The 20457-nt window shown below is 43.7% G+C and overlaps 1 protein-coding gene across 2 annotated transcripts in view; it reads left to right on the top strand.

Moving 5' to 3' along the window:
• Positions 1-13489, top strand: part of vps13d (vacuolar protein sorting 13 homolog D) — a 61608-nt gene extending 48119 nt beyond the window's left edge. Inside the window, exons 61-70 of one of the 2 annotated variants that reach the window (XM_084014522.1) lie at positions 297-446; positions 687-783; positions 871-1019; positions 2171-2305; positions 2914-3081; positions 3262-3394; positions 5956-6151; positions 11452-11583; positions 11671-11911; positions 12507-13489. In XM_084014522.1, coding sequence (XP_083870648.1) covers positions 297-446; positions 687-783; positions 871-1019; positions 2171-2305; positions 2914-3081; positions 3262-3394; positions 5956-6151; positions 11452-11583; positions 11671-11911; positions 12507-12638 — 1533 coding nt within the window. In that variant the 3' untranslated portion in view covers positions 12639-13489. The remainder of the gene's footprint in view (positions 1-296; positions 447-686; positions 784-870; positions 1020-2170; positions 2306-2913; positions 3082-3261; positions 3395-5955; positions 6152-11451; positions 11584-11670; positions 11912-12506) is intronic. The other variant, XM_084014523.1, reaches the window with a different exon arrangement.
• The last annotated feature ends 6968 nt before the right edge of the window (positions 13490-20457 follow it).

Genomic DNA, 20457 nt, shown 5'->3' with positions numbered 1-20457 from the left:
CACAAAACATAAACATCAACCCAACAAAAACATAACCCCCCAGCAGATACCCCATGATGGAAAAACAAAAAGCACAGCCCCCTAAGCAAAAGACATAAATCACAAGATCCATATTAGATCCATATTAGTTCCATCCATACAAAAGGATGTGTCTGAGGATTTATCTGTCCACGTCAAGCTGTTCAGAAAATGACATTTAATTAAAGCTCCATTCTTTATACCTTTGGGGGGAAGTAATAAGCTTTTTTAAACAGTAGCATTAAGTGAAGTGGAGTCTGTCATGTTGTGGTCCTCAGGTGGACAACCAGCTGCTGGGTACCACCCAGCCTGTGATGCTGTGTGTGACTCCCAGCTCCAGTGACGGCAGCGCCAACGACAGCGGCCCGGCCCTGCAGGTCAACTCAGTCAAGGTTCCCAGCAGCCTCCAGCTCACCGATCTCTTCAAGGCAAGCGTCACACACTGAATCCCTCACATTACATCACGGGATGGAAAAAAATGTGTTAAATGTCACACTTCTGTTGACAGATCAGTAGCAGATACAAATGTTGGTGTTACTGAAGTCTAAACAATCCTGAATAGTGAAAGAAGTTTCTGGTCACTCGGGACCTCAAACTGCCATCTGGCTTCTTGTACCAGAGAATACTAGAATCTGCTGACTCATGATGTAACCCGGATGTGTTCACAGCACCTCATGGTGACGGCGCGGCGCTTCACAGTCATCATCGAGGAGAAGCTGCTGCTCAAGCTGCTCAGTTTCTTTGGATACGGACAGACAGAAGCCGGTGGGTCATCAGTTAAAAGTCATTCTGAATGTGTGTGTGATGCTGTGAGTAAGAAGGCTGTTTTTAAAAACCCTGTGGTGAATGTAGAGCTGGAGAAGCTGGATGAAAACATCTATGAAAGGAGCAACGAGGATGCAGGCCCTCCCAAACGTTACTACTTTGAGAACCTGAAGATCAGCCTCCCTCAGGTCAAACTGAGTGTCTTCACCTCTCACAAGCTGCCTCCTGATCTCAAGGTAACCGAACAGGACATGACATCATTCTTTCTGCTGCCTCGCTTCTTAGACCTGCACCAAGCTGAAGCAAAGTAACATCACATCTGATAGAGAGCAGCTTGTCCTATCAGGGGGTCAGGTCACAGACGGGAAATCACGTGTTCTCTCTATACCTGAGAGTCCCAAATATATGAATGTATGGTTTATTCCATTGGGGCTGGTACAGTATGCAGTCAAACTGAAAACAGCTATCAGATGTATCAGAGCACACCTGCACATGTGGAGTGTGTCAATTAGTGAGCATAGACGCGATGATGTAACCTTCACACATAAAGAAATGATAACGTTAACATCCAAACTCCCCTAAAATCACTCTCCCTCCTTTAAAACAGCCAGTAAAATCACTTCAGAATCAGAAAGGAGTTTATTGTTATGTTATAATACCTTTTCACATATAAGACATTTGCCTTGGTCTTCAGTGTGCAAGATATTTACAAACAATAAACAGTAAACAATAAAGCATGCACTGCAGTCAGGAACATAAGGAAAAGTAAAAAAAATGAAAATAAGACCATTTCTAAAAATAAAACATAGAATAAAAAGAGACACTATATACATATACATCTGTACCGTACTAAGATCATATTTACAATTGGGTCAGAATGATGCAAATTATGCACTTTAATTAATGTACATGTTCTAATATGTACTAATATGTCACTTGACATATATATATATATATATATATATATATATATATATATATATATATATATATATATATATATATATATATATATATATATATATATATATATATACATATATGACATAATGTCCACAGTGAAAACTCACTGTGGACATTATGTTAACAAGAGTGTCCACTGAGTTTCAAATGTTAAGGTATTCTAATAAGAATCTAAATATTATTCAATGTATCTGGACATGATTTCTAAACTGCACTGATACTAACAGGAGGTTCTGGTTCAAATAGATTTCAGTTCTCAGCATGTCCTGCAATGACTTCCTGTTATTACAGCTGCTCTGCCACCACAATGTGTCATCAGGCAGGAGCAGAGTCGTGTCTGCCCTGGTGAACGTATCTCAGCGGGATGCCAAATGTTTGCTGTTTCGACGTGTTGTCACACATTGTGGGTGTTTCCTTGTCATAGGCTCTGAAAGGCACCCTGGGCTTCCCTCTGGTTCGCTTTGAAGACGCCGTCATCAACATGTACCCGTTCACCAGAGTGCACCCCTACGAGACCCAGGAGATCATCATCAACGACATCCTCAAGCACTTCAGAGAGGTACGAGGCCTCCCAGTCACAGTCTGAAAAGAGTCTTCACACGATGAGAAACACCGTTGTTTGGCCTCCTCCCTTCCACAAGTCATCCCAAATCATTTCTCCAGCTGTCACTGCTCCATTAACTGCATCCACCTCTGCATTCTGGGTCAATTTCACAACTAAATCATGATTTTCTTTCTTGCCTAATACTCTATTTTTATTATCTCAAATCTACACCCCACAACCAAAAAACTGGCATTTTATCACATGCTCTCTTCTCCGGTCGGGGTCCTGTCGATAGCCGGTGGGGGTCCGGTCGGGGTCCGGTCGGGGTCTGGTCGGGATTCCGGTCAGTGCCCGGTCGGGGTCGGTCTTGGTCCGGTCCGTGCCCGGTCGGGGTCCGGTCGGGTCTGGTCAGTGCCTGGTCAGTGCCCGGTCTTGGTCCGGTCCGTGCCCGGTTGGTGCCTGGTCGGTGTCCGGTAGGGATCCGGTCGGGGTCCGGTCAGGGTCCGGTCGGTGCCTGGTCAGTGCCCGGTCTTGGTCCGGTCGGTGCCTGGTCGGGGTCGGTCTTGGTCCGGTCGGTGCCTGGTTAGTGCAGGTCATCACTGTGAAATGTTTCCTGTCTGCAGGAGCTGATCAGCCAGGCGGCTCAGATCCTGGGCTCTGTGGACTTCCTGGGGAACCCCATGGGCCTCCTTAACGACGTCACCGAGGGCGTGTCTGAGCTCATCAAGTACGGCAACGTGGGCGGTCTCATACGCAACGTGACCCACGGCGTGTCCAACTCTGCTGCCAAGGTGATTCTCTTTCTGTGTTTGTCTGCTTTTGTTTTTACAACATTCTTTCATCACACTGGAACATAGTGTTTAAGTGTATTGCTTGGCTGTTTTGTATAGACATGAGCTTAAATCTGTACAGAGGAATTGTGAGCATTAAGAGAAGAAGCCTTGTGGTGTGAACAGCCGTCTGTCTGTCAGTTTGCAGGGACGTTGTCAGATGGGCTGGGGAAGACCATGGACAACCGACACCAGAGCGAGCGGGAGTACATCAGATACCATGGCGCCACCAGCGGAGAGCACCTGGTAGCGGGGATCCATGGTCTGGCTCATGGTAAGACTGGTCCACGTCTGTGTGTGGTCACAGCCTTTACAGATCAGCTAGCGGGCGACAGAATCATTTAGTGGTTACTAGCACAGGATGATTTCACGTCACGTTATCCTGTCCAACAATTCAGATTCATGAGATTAACCTGATAATCATCAACATATGCTTTAAACTCTTAAAATAAGTCTAAAACATACTACACTTTCATTTAGTTAAGTAACAAATCATTTATTGAATCACAGATAAGACACAAATAATCAAAATGTTTACCTGAACAATATTTGTGTATATTTATCACACTAGGCAGTGTTTTTCACTTGTTCAAGGACAAGATTGACAATGATCCCGATAATGGAGTTTTGTGGATGTATTTAATTCTATAACATCTTAATATCCACCTGTTTCACAGATGAACAGAAACATTAAGAACGTTGAAAGATTATCCTGACAAACTCAGGATAGAAAACAATTCAGATGAGAAAAGGATCTTTTTTATTTTCTCTCATTTACCTCTCCCATTCCCGTCGCCGTGGTGATGCATGTAGTGTGTGAGCGTGTATAAACGTTCACATGCTAATGTTGTGTGTGTTCGGGGGGGTTGTGCTTTAACCTTGCTGTCTGTTGATGATCTGAGATACTAACTTTATAACTTTATACTTTTAAATATCTATGAATAAAATCATAGCATTGAGTTTTCTTCCTCCCTGCTGCTTGTGCATCCCCAACTGATTCAACGGGAAATGACCTACTCATGGGAAAGTGTCTCCTATCAAATATGAAATCAACAGTGGTATTGCTCCTTAACTCGTCAGGACAAATATATACATACACTATATTGCCAAAAATGCTGTTCCATCACTTCCATGGCCACAGGTGTATAAAAGCAGCACCTCGGCATGCAGACTGTTTCTACAAACATGTGAAAGAATAGGTCGCTCTCAGGAGCTCAGTGAGTTCCAGTGTGGTACTGTGATAGGATGTGTATATATATATAGATATATATCAGTGTTTCCCCTAGAATTTTTTTCAGGCCCGGTGGTACCCACCGAAAAAACCCTAAACAGACGAGACGTGTGGGATGGTGTATTGGTGCAGTTGGATTAAGTCAGGTGGCACAGCAAGCAGTCTGCAATTCTGCAATTATTATATTTGCATTCAACATTTTTGTTCAACCAGAGTGTATTCAAGATCACAAGGAGAGAGTGACTTATTAAGGTGCCGGTTGATGGAAATTATGCAAAATTATGGGCCGGAAAAATATGTCTGGAAAATGAGGAGCATCACATTAATAGCTACAGATACTGTAAAACACTATAACGACATATGAGTGCATATATTGTCTTATTTTATCAAGTAAAATATAAGTTATAGGTTTACTCAACAGCCTAATAGTTCATAGAAATTCAGGTAGAAATAGGTTAACTCAGAGTTCCACAGCTTATCAAAAACAATCCTTATTTTATTAACATAGGCTGCCTAAGGGCGCGATCAGTAGCGTGCCTCGGCTCCAGCCCAAACGGGCTTTGGCCCATTAGCCGGTTGTACATACGTCATCACATCCTAATACTTCACACGCATGGCTTGATGTTGTTTTTAAGGAGCGCCGTCTCTGCATTTATTTCTCGACAATACTCGACCTGCATCAGCGAATGTGCGCATGAGCGGATCTGTGCGAGCAGGCAGCGCGAGGAAAGCGGATTTTGGACGGCGACACACAGCGGCATTTTTCTTATAAATGCACCGGTCCGGTTCCGGGTCCGGTACCGGTCCGGTTCCGGTCCGGTCCGGTTCCGCTCACACCACGAGTCTGAAGAGTGCAACAGCTTATCAAAATACAATGTAAACTTTCCGTGTTTTCATAGAAAGCGACATCGTGCTGGTTTAACGAGGCAGAGCGGCATCAGAACAACATCAAGCAAAGTAAACGAAGAAGAACGTAGCGGGAGCGCGCGGCGTGGATTGTTGTGGCCGCGCGTCTTGCGGAGCAAGTCTACTGTGCTGCGCGGAGGCGCTCCTAATGTAAATGATTATTGATTTATGAATGAATTGATAGGTGGCTTATTTTTGGTTTATTGATTTTTTTTTTTGGCCTGGCGGCAGGTCTCCTGTACAATGGTAGGGGAAACACTGTATATATATATATCCTGGTACTGTGATAGGATGCCACCTGTGCAACAAGTCCAGTCATGAAATGTCCTCACTCCTAAATATTCCAGTCAACTGTCAGTGGGATTAGAACAAAGTGGAAGTGATTGGGAACGACAGCAACTCAGCCAAGAAGTGGTAGACCACGTAAAATGATGGAGCGGGGTCAGCGGATGCTGAGGCACATAGTGCACAGAGGTCACCAACTTTCTGCAGAGTCAATCACTACAGACCTCCAAACTTCATGTGGATCCCATCCTACCCATGAAATGCTGTGGAATGATTCTGGGCCTCTTGTGTTCCTGCTGTGTCAGCACTCAGGGATGAATCAGCTCCGAAGCTGCCGCCGTGTTTCTATGTGTTCTCGCCATCACTGTAAACATGTAGAGCCTGATGCCAATCTTCCTCGCCCTCCTCCCCAGGTATCATTGGAGGCATGACGAGCATCATCACTTCCACAGTGGAGGGGGTGAAGACGGAGGGCGGAGTCAGTGGCTTCTTCTCAGGCCTGGGGAAAGGTCTGGTCGGCACGGTGACCAAACCGGTGGCTGGAGCTCTGGACTTTGCGTCCGAGACTGCACAGACGGTCCGGGACATGGCTAGTCTCAGTAACCACAGGTGGGTTGGATCTATTGACTGAATTATATTGGAGTCAAAGAGGCTTTTACATCTCTATGGCGAAAAAACATTGAAAGCTGAATTTTTCTGACTTTCAGCATTTTATATCATCTATGGAAAGTGAGATGACAAACCTGTATGTTAAATAGGTGTCTGTCTCATATGGAATATAATGACTGGATTTAATTTGCTTAACCCATTTATACCTCCCCTCTCACCGGTTGCTGCGTAGCGCAGCACTGAGATGTCATGAAAATGACGACGAATCAACAATGCAGCCGGCGGGAGGGGCAATGTTGGCAAATGTTGTCCGCCTCCTAAAACATGCAGAGTGGTTTCTTTCAGTGGAGCCCTGTCTGTTGAACAAGTCTGCCTGCTTGTTTCATCTCAGGCTGAACATGCAACATTTTATTTTTTCATATATATATATATATATATATATATATACAGTACAGACCAAAAGTTTGGACACACCTTCTCATTCAAAGAGTTTTCTTTATTTTCATGACTATGAAAATTGTAGATTCACACTGAAGGCATCAAAACTATGAATTAACACATGTGGAATTATATACTTAACAAAAAAGTGTGAAACAACTGAAAATACGCCTTATATTCTAGTTACTTCAAAGTAGCAACCTTTTGCTCTGATTACTGCTTTGCACACACTCTGCATTCTCTTGATGAGCTTCAAGAGGTAGTCACCTGAAATGGTTTTCACTTCACAGGTGTGCCCTGTCAGGTTCAATAAGTGGGATTTCTTGCCTTATAAATGGGGTTGGGACCATCAGTTGTGTTGTGCAGAAGTCAGGTGGATACACAGCTGATAGTCCCACTGAATAGACTGTTAGAATGTGTATTATGGCAAGAAAAAAGCAGCTAAGTAAAGAAAAATGAGTGGCCATCATTACTTTAAGAAATGAAGGTCAGTCAGTCCGAAAAATTGGGAAAACTTTGAAAGTGTCCCCAAGTGCAGTCGCAAAAACCATCAAGCGCTACAAAGAAACTGGCTCACATGAGGACCGCCCCAGGAAAGGAAGACCAAGAGTCACCTCTGCTGCGGAGGATAAGTTCATCCGAGTCACCAGCCTCAGAAATCGCAGGTTAACAGCAGCTCAGATTAGAGACCAGGTCAATGCCACACAGAGTTCTAGCAGCAGACACATCTCTAGAACAACTGTTCTGTTGGAGACTGTGTGAATCAGGCCTTCATGGTAGAATAGCTGCTAGGAAACCACTGCTAAGGACAGGCAACAAGCAGAAGAGACTTGTTTGGGCTAAAGAACACAAGGAATGGACATTAGACCAGTGGAAATCTGTGCTTTGGTCTGATGAGTCCAAATTTGAGATCTTTGGTTCCAACCACCGTGTCTTTGTGCGACGCAGAAAAGGTGAACGGATGGACTCTACATGCCTGGTTCCCACCGTGAAGCATGGAGGAGGAGGTGTGATGGTTTGGGGGTGCTTTGCTGGTGACACTGTTGGGGATTTATTCAAAATTGAAGGCATACTGAACCAGCATGGCTACCACAGCATCTTACAGCGGCATGCTATTCCATCCGGTTTGCGTTTAGTTGGACCATCATTTATTTTTCAACAGGACAATGACCCCAAACACACCTCCAGGCTGTGTAAGGGCTATTTGACCAAGAAGGAGAGTGATGGGGTGCTGCGCCAGATGACCTGGCCTCCACAGTCACCGGACCTGAACCCAATCGAGATGGTTTGGGGTGAGCTGGACCGCAGAGTGAAGGCAAAAGGGCCAACAAGTGCTAAGCATCTCTGGGAACTCCTTCAAGACTGTTGGAAGACCATTTCAGGTGACTACCTCTTGAAGCTCATCAAGACAATGCCAAGAGTGTGCGAAGCAGTAATCAAAGCAAAAGGTGGCTACTTTGAAGAACCTAGAATATAAGACATATTTTCAGTTGTTTCACACTTTTTTGTTAAGTATATAATTCCACATGTGTTAATTCATAGTTTTGATGCCTTCAGTGTGAATCTACAATTTTCATAGTCATGAAAATAAAGAAAACTCTTTGAATGAGAAGGTGTGTCCAAACGTTTGGTCTGTACTGTATACATATACACACACACACACACACACACTTACATTTATACACTACCAGGTTTACTAGGTGTACAGACATTTAGCAAATCATACATAAGCAACGATAAGGATATTTTTAAGTGCTTTTGATTCTAACTTCTCCTATGAAGACAGAATGTACGACATTGTCAATTGTCAACCCTTTATAAAGCAGCCTGAGCCTTCATTTTATTTTTTACAAATGAGCTTGATAGTCTACTACATAGTCCTCTACATAGTCCTCTACATAGACCTTTACAATGTCCTCTATATAGACCTCTACATAGTCCTCTACATAGACCTTTACATAGACCTCTATATAGAGCTTTACATAGTCCTCTATATAGACCTCTACATAGTCCTCTACATAGACCTTTACATAGACCTCTATATAGACCTGTACATAGTCCTCTATATAGACCTCTAAATAGACCTTTACATAGACCTATATATAGAGCTTTACATAGTCCCCTACATAGACCTTTACATAGACCTCTATATAGAGCTTTACATAGTCCTCTACATAGACCTTTACATAGACCTCTATATAGACCTTTACATAGACATCTATATAGACCTCTACATAGTCCTCTACATAGACCTCTATATAGACCTCTACATAGTCCTCTACATAGACCTTTACATAGACCTCTATATAGACCTGTACATAGTCCTCTATATAGACCTCTAAATAGACCTCTTTATAGAGCTTTACATAGTCCTCTACATAGACCTTTACATAGACCTATATATAGACCTTTACATAGTCCTCTATATAGACCTCTATATAGACCTCTACATAATCCTCTATATAGACCTCTACATAGTCCTCTACATAGACCTTTACATAGACCTCTATATAGACCTGTACATAGTCCTCTATATAGACCTCTAAATAGACCTTTACATAGACCTATATATAGAGCTTTACATAGTCCCCTACATAGACCTTTACATAGACCTCTATATAGAGCTTTACATAGTCCTCTACATAGACCTTTACATAGACCTCTATATAGACCTTTACATAGACATCTATATAGACCTCTACATAGTCCTCTACATAGACCTCTATATAGACCTCTACATAGTCCTCTACATAGACCTTTACATAGACCTCTATATAGACCTGTACATAGTCCTCTATATAGACCTCTAAATAGACCTCTTTATAGAGCTTTACATAGTCCTCTACATAGACCTTTACATAGACCTATATATAGACCTTTACATAGTCCTCTATATAGACCTCTATATAGACCTCTACATAATCCTCTATATAGACCTCTACATATTCCTCTATATAGACCTCTACATAATCCTCTATATAGACCTCTACATATTCCTCTATATAGACCTCTACATAGACCTTTACAAAGTCCACTACATAGTCCTCTACATAGACCTCTACATGGTCCTCTACATAATCCACTACATAGTCCTCTACATAGACCTCTACATGGTCCTCTACATAATCCACTACATAGTCCTCTACATAGACCCCTACATAGTCCTCTACATAGTCCTCTACATAGTCCTCTACATAGACCTCTACATGGTCCTTTACATAGACCTCTACATAGCCCTCTACATAGCCCTCTACATAGACCCCTACATAGTCCTCTACATAGTCCTCTACATAGTCCTCTACATAGACCCCTACATAGTCCTCTACATAGTCCTCTACATAGACCTCTACATAGACCTCTACATATACCTCTACATAGTCCTCTACATAGTCCTCTACATAGACCTCTACATGGTCCTTTACATAGTCCTCTACATAGACCTCTACATGCTCCTTTACATAGTCCTCTACATAGACCTCTACATGGTCCTTTACATAGTCCTCTACATAGTCCTCTACATAGACCTCTACATGGTCCTCTACTGAACATATCCCTGAACGTTGAAATGGGCGGGCAGACAAAGACAGCCATCCTATGAACATGGATATTAACTGTAGGGCTGAACGATTTTGGGAAAAGATCTAATTGCGATTTTTCTGACAGATATTGCGATTTCGATTTGATTCACGATTTCCTTCAAATCAAGCTTCAGTGCAATATTCACAATGTACAGTAACATTAAAACATTGAATGCTATTACTCTAATGCAAGGACTAAAGTTAAAAATTGCTTCCAAATGAATTTATTAACAAGAAACATGCATGTTCATTCTTTAAAGTCCTTGACCAATGGCAGTTATTACAAATGAACTAAAAGAGCCATCTTTGACTGTCTAAAAATGTGCAAAAATCCTTAACTGTAATAATTTAATTGTAAATCAAATACAAAAACTGTTATTGAAATAAAATGACCCTTCTAAAAAATATGTCAGACATTAAAATAGGTGGGTCATTAATTTATGGCTTACCACTTTTTCTTTACACTCCGCGTATAGCTGTGGGACGGCAACCTGTTAGAAGTCGGTGCGGGAGGGAATTGTATATCTTCTGTCCAGCGTGCGGAGGAGGTTTTTAAATCCGTCTTTCCGGTGTCTTCGGCTGCTCTTATCATACAGAGTTACACTGGCAAAAGATGCTGTAATTGTAGTCTGTTTGCTACAGTGGGCCTGATCATAATAGTCACCAGACTTTTCACCGGACTTTTTCGTCATGCACGCGTCATGCAAATGTCTGTGGTGATTTTTCAAGTGCCGGTGTTGTGCCGTAATCAGCGCCCCTGCCGTGAAATGCACCCTCTCGCGGGAGATTATATCACCGGTATATATTGGTTGTGTTTCCGCTGGATGTCGCAACTTTAGCGCGACAGGTTTTGCACAGTACCCGTTTCTGGTGCAGGTCTGCAGCCTCAAACCCGAAATACTCCCAATGACGGACGTGCTGTTTTTCGTGGCGATTAAATCCCCTAAACTCTGCTTCTGGTCCAGTTGAAGTAATTTCTGACTAATTACAAATACGGAGCAGGTTAATACTGATTGGTTAGCGTGACCTGTTCACGTGTAGTCTGATTGGTGAGCTTGGCAGGATGGTCGGAAGACGGCATGTGTAAAATAGTTGACAACTGATCCTGGGTGAGTCAGGAGCGCTGCAAAAACCGCAGCTTTGGCGATCACATGATCGCGTTGTCTGAAATCGCAATTTCGGTCAGAAAACGATAAATCGTTCAGCCCTAATTAACTGTGATGTCAGAGCTGTGCTCGGTACTAACATGATGAATGCTCATTCTGTGTGTGACGTGCTGATCAGGCTCGGTGTGCAGCGAGTCAGGAAGCCTCGCTGCTGTAAGGGACCTCAGGGTCTGCTGCCCCGACACTCCGCCACACAGGCTGATGGCCAGGAGCAGCTCTTCCGCCTCACTGATAACATCCACTCTGAGTTGTGAGTTTCACTACATTATTATTTTGATATGTCCTGATCATCTGCGGCTCCATCACACTCACAGTTTGCCATCTCCTTCTGTACCAGCTTCATCGCCGTGGAGGCCATCGACAGCTACTGTGTCCTCATCTCGTCCAAGGTGGTCTACTTCCTGAGGCCGGGGGAGTACTTGGACCGCGAGGCCATCTTCCTAGAGGTCAAGTACGACGACCTCTACCACTGCCTGGTCTCTAAAGATCATGGGAAGGTTTATGTGCAGCTCACCAAGAAGGCTGAGGGCACTGGCAGTGGTGTGGCTATCCCTGGCCCCTCCCACCAGAAACCCATGGTGAGACACTGGGACTCAAATTACACAAAAACACCTCAACCACAATACGTTTCTACCTCAACCATGATAATGTCACTTTTGCTGCTTTGAAACAATTAAAAAGTTCAGTTTAGCTTAATTTACGTCATCATGTATTCTCTGTTTCTATCGCACTTTGTTACATTTCGTTTTTATGAATTCACCAACTTTTCCATCAACCAGCTGGTGATCCTGTTATGGTTGGGTGGGTGAGGGTGGGGGGATAGCACTGCCAACTAGGTTGATGTGGCTCTGCTGTGAAGCTGTTTGATTCCTCTTCTCACCTGCGTTTCTACCACACGAGTCCCAGCCGTACCTGTGATGTCAACCACTGCTCATCTTCCCACAGCCTGAAAGAAAAGCCCACATAGTGGATTATGTATGGAAACTTAGACTGATCAACTCAGTAGTGTAGACTCTCACCAGCGTCACACTTGACACACCGAGGCGATAAGACAGGAAGTGCTGGGAACAGGAACAGTGGGGTTCATGGAGCACGTGATCCAAGTTCAGGATGCACACGTCTGATCACAGCGTCAGTGTTTCCACCCATAGTAATCAACCTTCCTCTCCACAGGTCCATGTGAAGAGCGAGAGTCTCGCCATCAAGATCTCTCAAGAGATCAACTATGCCAAGAGTCTATACTACGAGCAGCAGCTCATGCTGCCTGCCACTGAGAACGAAGACTGTCTGCTGCTGGAGTCCTGAGAAGTCCGGAGTATCACACAACTTTTCAGAATTTGATGGCTTTTATTGATTTTTGTAGGCCTGGGTATTTTAAAGTGTTTGACAAACTGCAGTAAAGGGAATAGTCGGAGCACATACATGCACATGACATGAAAACCCGATACAAGGCAGTGCTAGTGTGACTGTATAAGTAGGAAACACTGTTCCTCTGTCTTTATATGACTGCTGATGATCCTGCAGGTGTTCTATATGTTTGTGAATAGACAGAAATGTAAATAGAGCTACATACCAATACTATAAACCAGTGTACATACTGTATTAATTATGAAGTATGAAGATTAACAACGGAAGCTGATAATGTGAAATGTAACAAACTGCCTTTGCAACTCTATTTTGTGTATAAGAGACTATAAGTTGAGGGGTCAATTGCACTGACACGGGGTGGGTTGGGGGTGGGATGCGGGACCCTGCAGCCTTCCTGCCTCGCACACACTGAAGCTGCCTTTTCCAATCACAGACCTCCAGGTCTCATGTCTCTATTATTTAACAACCCTTTTTTCAATGAGCCTGGTTCTTTCTATCCAGAGTTCCTTCTCTAGCTTTGAACCAGGCTTCACTCCTAACTGTACAAGACTTCTTAAAAAGTGTTGGTGTTTGGGATTTGGTTTGGTGTCGGATGAGATTTTTTTGAGTTCAGTTTGGGTTGTGTATCAGAGAGGAGCTGGAGACGGGCCTGTCAGACTGTGGTGGATGTGCGGTCCTGTAAAATGATGTTCACATGGACGCTACTTCTAATAAAGCACCACGACTGCAGCACTCGCTGGGTGGGACCTGTGATTTCCTAACTTGAATGTACAGACCAACAGTATTCTTTCATCGCACACACACAGCTGTTTGGGTGAAGGTCACAATGATTCTCAGGATATTAAATTCTGAGAGAATCATGAGAGTAAAGTGATAATCCTTATATATATATAGTCCGCTGTGTTTTCTATAGTGATCAGCAGTAATAACAGATTTCAGGTTGAGGTCTATGGAGAGGACTATATTGAGCTCATCTGTAAAATAATATAATAATGTTAACTGCTTTGGGACACTACTACAGGTAATCTTATGGACCGTTATTTACATCACTGCTGTCACACAATTAAAACATTTTATTTTATTTAAACTTTATTTAACCAGGTAAAAGCCCATTGAGATCGAGGATCTCTTTCACAAGGGTGACCTAGCCAAGAAGGCAACAGCACAAGTCAGAGCCAGTATACAAAGACATACAAACAGCAAGACACAAGATTAAATACACAGACAAGACAAGAGATCAAATACACTGTCCAAATTATTAAAATTCAAGGTCCTTCAAGATCATATCAAAGTCATTTTTTGGGATCATTTGTTTGCTCTAAAGGAAAAGACTTATTTCTGAAATAGAAGCCTAACTTCACCTTTAGCTTGGAGAGATTTTAAATGTGCAATTTAAATGATAGGACGATTTGAAGGTAGTTCACTTGCTGTTGAGAACAGCATCAGTTTGGTTTTGTCAGAATTCAACACCAATTTTAGCTTCAGCAGGCTAGACTGCACAGCATCAAATGAAGACTGCAATACATCAAAAGCCTTTACAATAGAAGATGAACAGCAATAAATTATAGTGTTGGGGTAGTAGCAGGAGCAGATTTGGTTATCAACAGCTAATTATTAATGTCAATATGATTAATAATTATATTTAATATATCATTATGATATAATCATGAATATACGGGGCACCACCCTGGGATCAGGGAAAAGATAACCTAAAACTGTATTCAGTCTCAATATAAAGGTTTTATACTCGCATGCCAATCATCGTGATCATTGGCATAGAAGTACAAAAACAATCGAACGATTAAAAAGGCGTGCAATTCGAGCACTAGCCTTCACAACAATCCAGTGACATATACACAACAAGCACAAGAGACCGCTAATTATAATATAATTTTTATTAAAATCAGTAATAATGATCACAATCAATAACACTGCAATTAACAAAGCCTTATTACCTAACACACAAAGCTAAGCTAAACAAAGGAAGAGACACACGTGGAGTGTGTGTGCGTGCGTGTGTGTGTGCGTGTTTGTGTGCATGGAGAGAGAGAGAGAGAGAGAGAGAGAGAGAGAGAAAAAGAGAAAGAGAGAGAGAGAGAGATGGCCGGGCGCGACCACCAGGTGGAGCTATTCCTCACAGCGTTCAGGGGCGGAGCTGCTGACGTCAGATAGAATAGCGAGAGACGGAGAGATGGCCGGGTACAGCCACCAGATGGAGCTATGTCCTTAGCGTCCGGAGACGGAAACAGCTGGCGTAGGATACGTGTGGGGGCGGTGTATCTGTGTGCACATGTGTGTTAGCCGGAACAAAGAGAGAGGAAATGCGCACGTAACCTACAAAGGATCAGTAAGCTATTACCATCACACGAGAGCTCGTGAATGAACTGGCGTTCGTTCGGCGGGACCCCGGTCCTTTAACTGATGGTAGATCACTTACTGAGCTCGTGAATGTGTCCGAGGTTGGACACACACTGTTACCGAAATGAAACCCAGCGGCGTGGGTACACAATCAGCATTCAAATACAACAACACAGAAAGCAACGGACTCGGCAGTCCGTGATCGAAACTTAAAACACGTTAACAAGAATTACAAGCATATCCTACACTATCAAACTTATGTCTCTGCCCAGACAGATAGCCTCTTACTTTGTCGATGTGCGTAAGTCCGTCTTGTGCGGCGGCGGTGCTTCTTGACACGCCGGCGGCGGGATGTGGTTCGCGAGTCCTCGGTGGCAGCGGGGGACGCGACGAGTCGGTTGAGTCCAGACGAGAGTGGGGCGTAGCAGTTATGCTTCTCGATGATCGACTCAAATGAAGAAAACAGTTCGTGTTCCTTCCTTCCGCAGGAAACAATAGAATCGCATGGCTTGGCGATTTAGTCAGCTGACTTCAGACAGGAGCGGGGCTCAGAGGTTATCATTCCTGTTGGTCGCTGAAACAAAGGAACCGTTTGTTCCTCTTCTGCAGGCAAACAAAGAATCGCGTGGTTGCGGCGATCTCTCAGGATCCAAAAACGAGTAAAAGAAAAGGGGCGAGTCGCGGAAAATGGGGGAGAACAGTCTGTCGCTCGTCCAGCGAGTTTGGGAAAAGACTGTGTCCTAAGACAAAGGAAACGCTGCAGACGTTAAAAGTTCGCCTCCTGTTGCAGCGGTGTGCTGCGGTGGAGGAGCTCACCCCCTGTTGCAACGTGGTGTCGCGATGGAAGAGAAAGTTCTCAAGGCGGCGCCAGGTTTTATACCTCACGGCTGCTCCCGGGGACCCCCTGGGGTACCCGTGGTTGTCAGCCAATAGGGCACCAGTTGTGTGACGTTGCCACCAAAATGGCGGTTGTAGTTCTTTATCCCCTTTGTCCCTTTGTTTTGACCGCATGTGAAGGCTTCTGGGCCTCTGTGTGCATTGTGTAGTCCTGATGGTGAGGTCCCTACAATAGTGTCATCAGCATAGAAATTATTCATTGCAGTTGATACATTTTCACATAACTTATTGACGTAGATGGAAAACATTATAGGTCCTAACACAGAACCCTGGGGCACACCCTTTGACACTGTCAGAAAAGAGGAGTTGGAACCAGACATCTGAACACATTGTGTTCTATTAGACAAGTAGTTGCAAACCAGGATGCTGCATGCTTAGATATGCCAATATGATGCAGCATATTGATCAAAATACTATGGTCAACTGTGTCAAATGCCTTCAACAAGTCAATAAATAGAGTAACACAATTTGTGTGCAGTCTAATGCCTCGATGACATCATTTATCACCTTGAGGAAAGCAGTTATGGTGCTATGCTGTTTTCTTAAAACAAGATTGATATTTGGATAAAACATCATTAAAATCAAGAAAGTCCTTGAGTTGATTACTGACAAGCTTTTCAAATACCTTTGCCAAAATGCACAGATCGGTCTATGATTATTAACATTTGACGGTTCACCCCCCTTCAATAGCGGAAGAATGAAGGCAGATTTCCAGAATTGGGGGATTTATTGCTAACAAGGGATCAAGTTTATCAGGGCCAGCCACTTTCTTAATGTCCAGCCCAGGCTGTAGCTAGCAGTTATGACAATCTTTAGCTCGCAGAGGTCAGATAGTAGCTAGCAGATGAGGCCAGGTTGTAGCTAGTAGAGGAGGGCAGGCTGGAGCTGGCAGATTAAGCTGTCAGATAAAGCCAGTTTGTACCAAGCAGAGGCCATGCTGGAGCTAGGAGATGAAGCCAGGTTGTAGCTAGCAACCAGATGAGGCCGGGCTGTAGCTAGCAACCGGAGGAGGCCGGGCTGGAGCTAGGAGATGAAGCCAGGTTGTAGCTAGAAGAGGAGGCCAGGCTGGAGCTAGAAGATGAAGTCAGGTTGTAGCTAGAAGAGGAGGCCAGGCTGGAGCTAGAATATGAAGCCAGGTTGTAGCTAGTAGAGGAGGCCAGGCTGGAGCTAGAATATGAAGCCAGGTTGTAGCTAGTAAAGGAGGCCAGGCTGGAGCTAGAATATGAAGCCAGGTTGGAGCTAGTAGAGGAGGCCAGGCTGGAGCTAGAATATGAAGCCAGGTTGTAGCTAGTAGAGGAGGCCAGGCTGGAGCTAGCAGATGTAACTGTCAATCCCCCTTGGTGAAGTACAACAGGTGGCTTCCATGTAGGCCAAGGCCTCAAACAATCCAGATTTGGAATGCCTTGACAATCCAATCAAATCTTATAAAAATGTGACCTTTAGCGATCCCAGACTGAAGGAAGACATAGAACTTGGAATACTCGCCTCATTCAAGTCCAAATTCCATAAAATATAACACTTAAACACATAAAATGTGAGCCTCAGTCACAGACAAACAAACACAGGACTGACATGGCAGCCATCTTGGGATGCAGACCATCCATAATTAACAGTGATGCTGCGTGTATGTCTAGGGCTTTTACTGTGAAAGTTGAGTGGTATATGCTGTCGTCGTCAATGTGGAATGGTCCTCATTTATATAGCGCTTTTATCCAAAGTGCTTTACAGTAATGACTGACATTCACCCATTCATACACACATTCACACACCGACGGCGGAGTCATTCTGACATGTAGAAAAGTACTTTGTGACAGTCTGTGATATGATGCTCTGCTCATATGAAATATAATAAGAGTGAAAGAGGTGGCAGAGGAAAGGCACACAAACACAAAAAATAAATATCAACTTGTTTCAGCTCCATCTACTGTAGTAATAAGCTGACTGTAAAGAATGATCTCATGCAACCCCACTCGAAAAAACATCAACAGACATTTATTTATTATATGTTATTACAGTTGAAATGATTATTTTTAAATCATAATAGATTCACCCCTTTGCTACCTGGGCCTCCAGATTCTTCAAGCTGAGATGCTCAATCAAGTGTATTGATGACTTGGCTGTAACAGAGGGAACAAAGAAGGCAGACCTTCCTTGGAAAGTCAGGCAGCCTTCTAACCTCAGATAAGGTTCGAAGTGATGATCATCCCAGTCAGACAATATGTCCCCCCCCCCCCCCCGCGAGCTTGAATACAGGATAAGCGGTACACAATGGATGGAAGGATGGATGGATGTGGTTGACGCCCTGAATCCGGGGAGCGGGTCATGTGCTCACAGGAGTTTCAGTCCTCAACCCCAAAACACATCTACTATAACTATCTCAGACAAGCAGTGCTTATTGCCAGAGCTGGAGTGGTAAAATCAGCGGTCTCTCATGCCTTCACACAGTCATCACATCCAATTCTGTAATATAGAAGAAGATTCCAGAATGAATACATCTATTATAGTTTCAGTGTTTATTTAATCAAAATAAAGCAGCACAAAACATATCAGCAGGCCTACAAAGAAAAAGATCAACTGTGTCCTCATACAGAAAACAAAAAGGTCAGAGCAGGTCTGTTTAGAAAAACAAAACAAACTAAATCAATGGCACCTCTCTGGGAACCACTAATGTAATTACATTACAGAAGCATGCTAAACTTTAGGCTTTCCTCTTCTCTCTGTTCCTCTTCTCTGTTTCTCTACATCTGTCACTTCATTCTCTCTTCCTCCTCTCTCCTCTTCTCCACTGTCTGGTGCATCTCTTTCTTTATTTCCTCTTACTATCCTCCTCTCTTTGACCTCCTGTCCCTCCTGTCTCACCCCTGCCTGAAAAATCCATGTACAAGTAATTCTATTGGAGAACTCTGCCCCGGGTACAGCTGCTAGGCATCCTGTCATGTTATTTAGCCTACTAGCTGATCTCCCTCTTGCTAAAATATATATTTTATATATACATCTTTTCAACCCCCTTTATGTCCTGTGGGAAACTAAAACGTTCACATTTTATCACCAGAGTCGTTGGTGTTGTTAGTAGGTCGTACCGAGTGCCAAAGTTGACAAGTTGGGAGTGAGAATGTGAATGAATGTACCGGTAGTTTGTATTTTGTTCTGGTCGTCAGCCTTTGGGCACTCGGTGTGTATCCCTCACACATGAGCAAGTATCCAAGAAGAAGTTACAAAATATGCTCGCTATAGCGAGAAACGCCTGAGGGGCAGAGCTTGTTCCAATATGAGAGTGAATGTGGGGTCGGCCTTGATTTTTGCTGCCATATGTGATGCGTCATATCTCGCCAGCTAAGTCCGTCACTTCCTGCCGCTGTGTCCTTACCTCCTGTGTGATCACTGTTTGATTACCTGTGTACCAAACCCATTTTTGGATTAAACCTTTGTCTTCTCTTTCCTGCATTTTGGGTCCACCCCTGCTCGGCCTTGACACGATGCCACAGGTGGGACACTGTGATCATGGAACTGCGGTGGAGGTAAGCTTCTGGTGTCATTGAGTTGGAAGGAGGAGGGCCTGAATGTTGTGTTAACAAACATTAAGCAACAATTTCTGCATAATATACCTTTAAAAGACAGCTAATGGCGGTGACGTGTCCCACATGTGTCTCTTGGTAGCTCATATACCTGGCGTCCTCAGACCCGAGGTCCTCAGACCCGAGGTCCTCAGACCCGAGGTCCTCAGACCCTTGTGCAGCCTCACAAAGCTGCTAGCATGGCTGTAGACGATTTGTCTCGTTCAAATAGTCTAGAAGGATACATTCATTTGGAAGCAAATGTGTACTATGAATTATACACCAAATGCTAAATATCTGAAGGTAACATGGAGCCTTTTAATTATTTCCAGTGACACATTTGGAGATTCCCAATTTATCTGCTATCATTTACACAAGGAAACACTGTGCCTTTGGCACAAAGTCCTTTTACTCTCAGAGAGGGAGGGAGTTATCCTTCAGTATCGGTAGGTACAGTACATTATGATCCCTGAAAAAAAGACTGAAAACACTTGTTACCGAAGCATTGTCAGAGACGCTGGAAGGGGAGTAAAGACATGACCCTAGTAAACCTGCTCAGCCACTCTGGAGCTACGAGTGATGCTCTTTTCCAAATGTGTCAATTTCCGAGAACTCTAAAGCCGAGTTCACACCGGACCGAAAATCGGCGTCTTTGAGAGAGTCGGCGTCCGTGACATGAGTCTACTTGGTGTGGTCGCTCGAATCGGCAACGTCGGCGTTCATTTCAGCCGACTCAAATGTATAATCCGCCATTCGAGTCAGTCATTCTTTTACCATTCTGATTGGTGGAGGCTAGCAGCTTGACTAGCGAATCAGTGAAGCCCGGAAGTAACGATGGTAAACATACCAGATACCAGATTGTATCCACGGCTTCACCCACTTAGTGCGCCTAATAACTGTTCTCTTTCTTTTTCGCTTACGACTGTCTTCTTCCATAAGAATAAGTG

The sequence above is a fragment of the Eutrigla gurnardus genome (genome assembly GCF_963514095.1).
Source record: "Eutrigla gurnardus genome assembly, chromosome: 8".
Lineage (NCBI taxonomy): Eukaryota > Metazoa > Chordata > Actinopteri > Perciformes > Triglidae > Eutrigla > Eutrigla gurnardus.
This window is presented reverse-complemented; position numbering and strand designations above follow the sequence as displayed.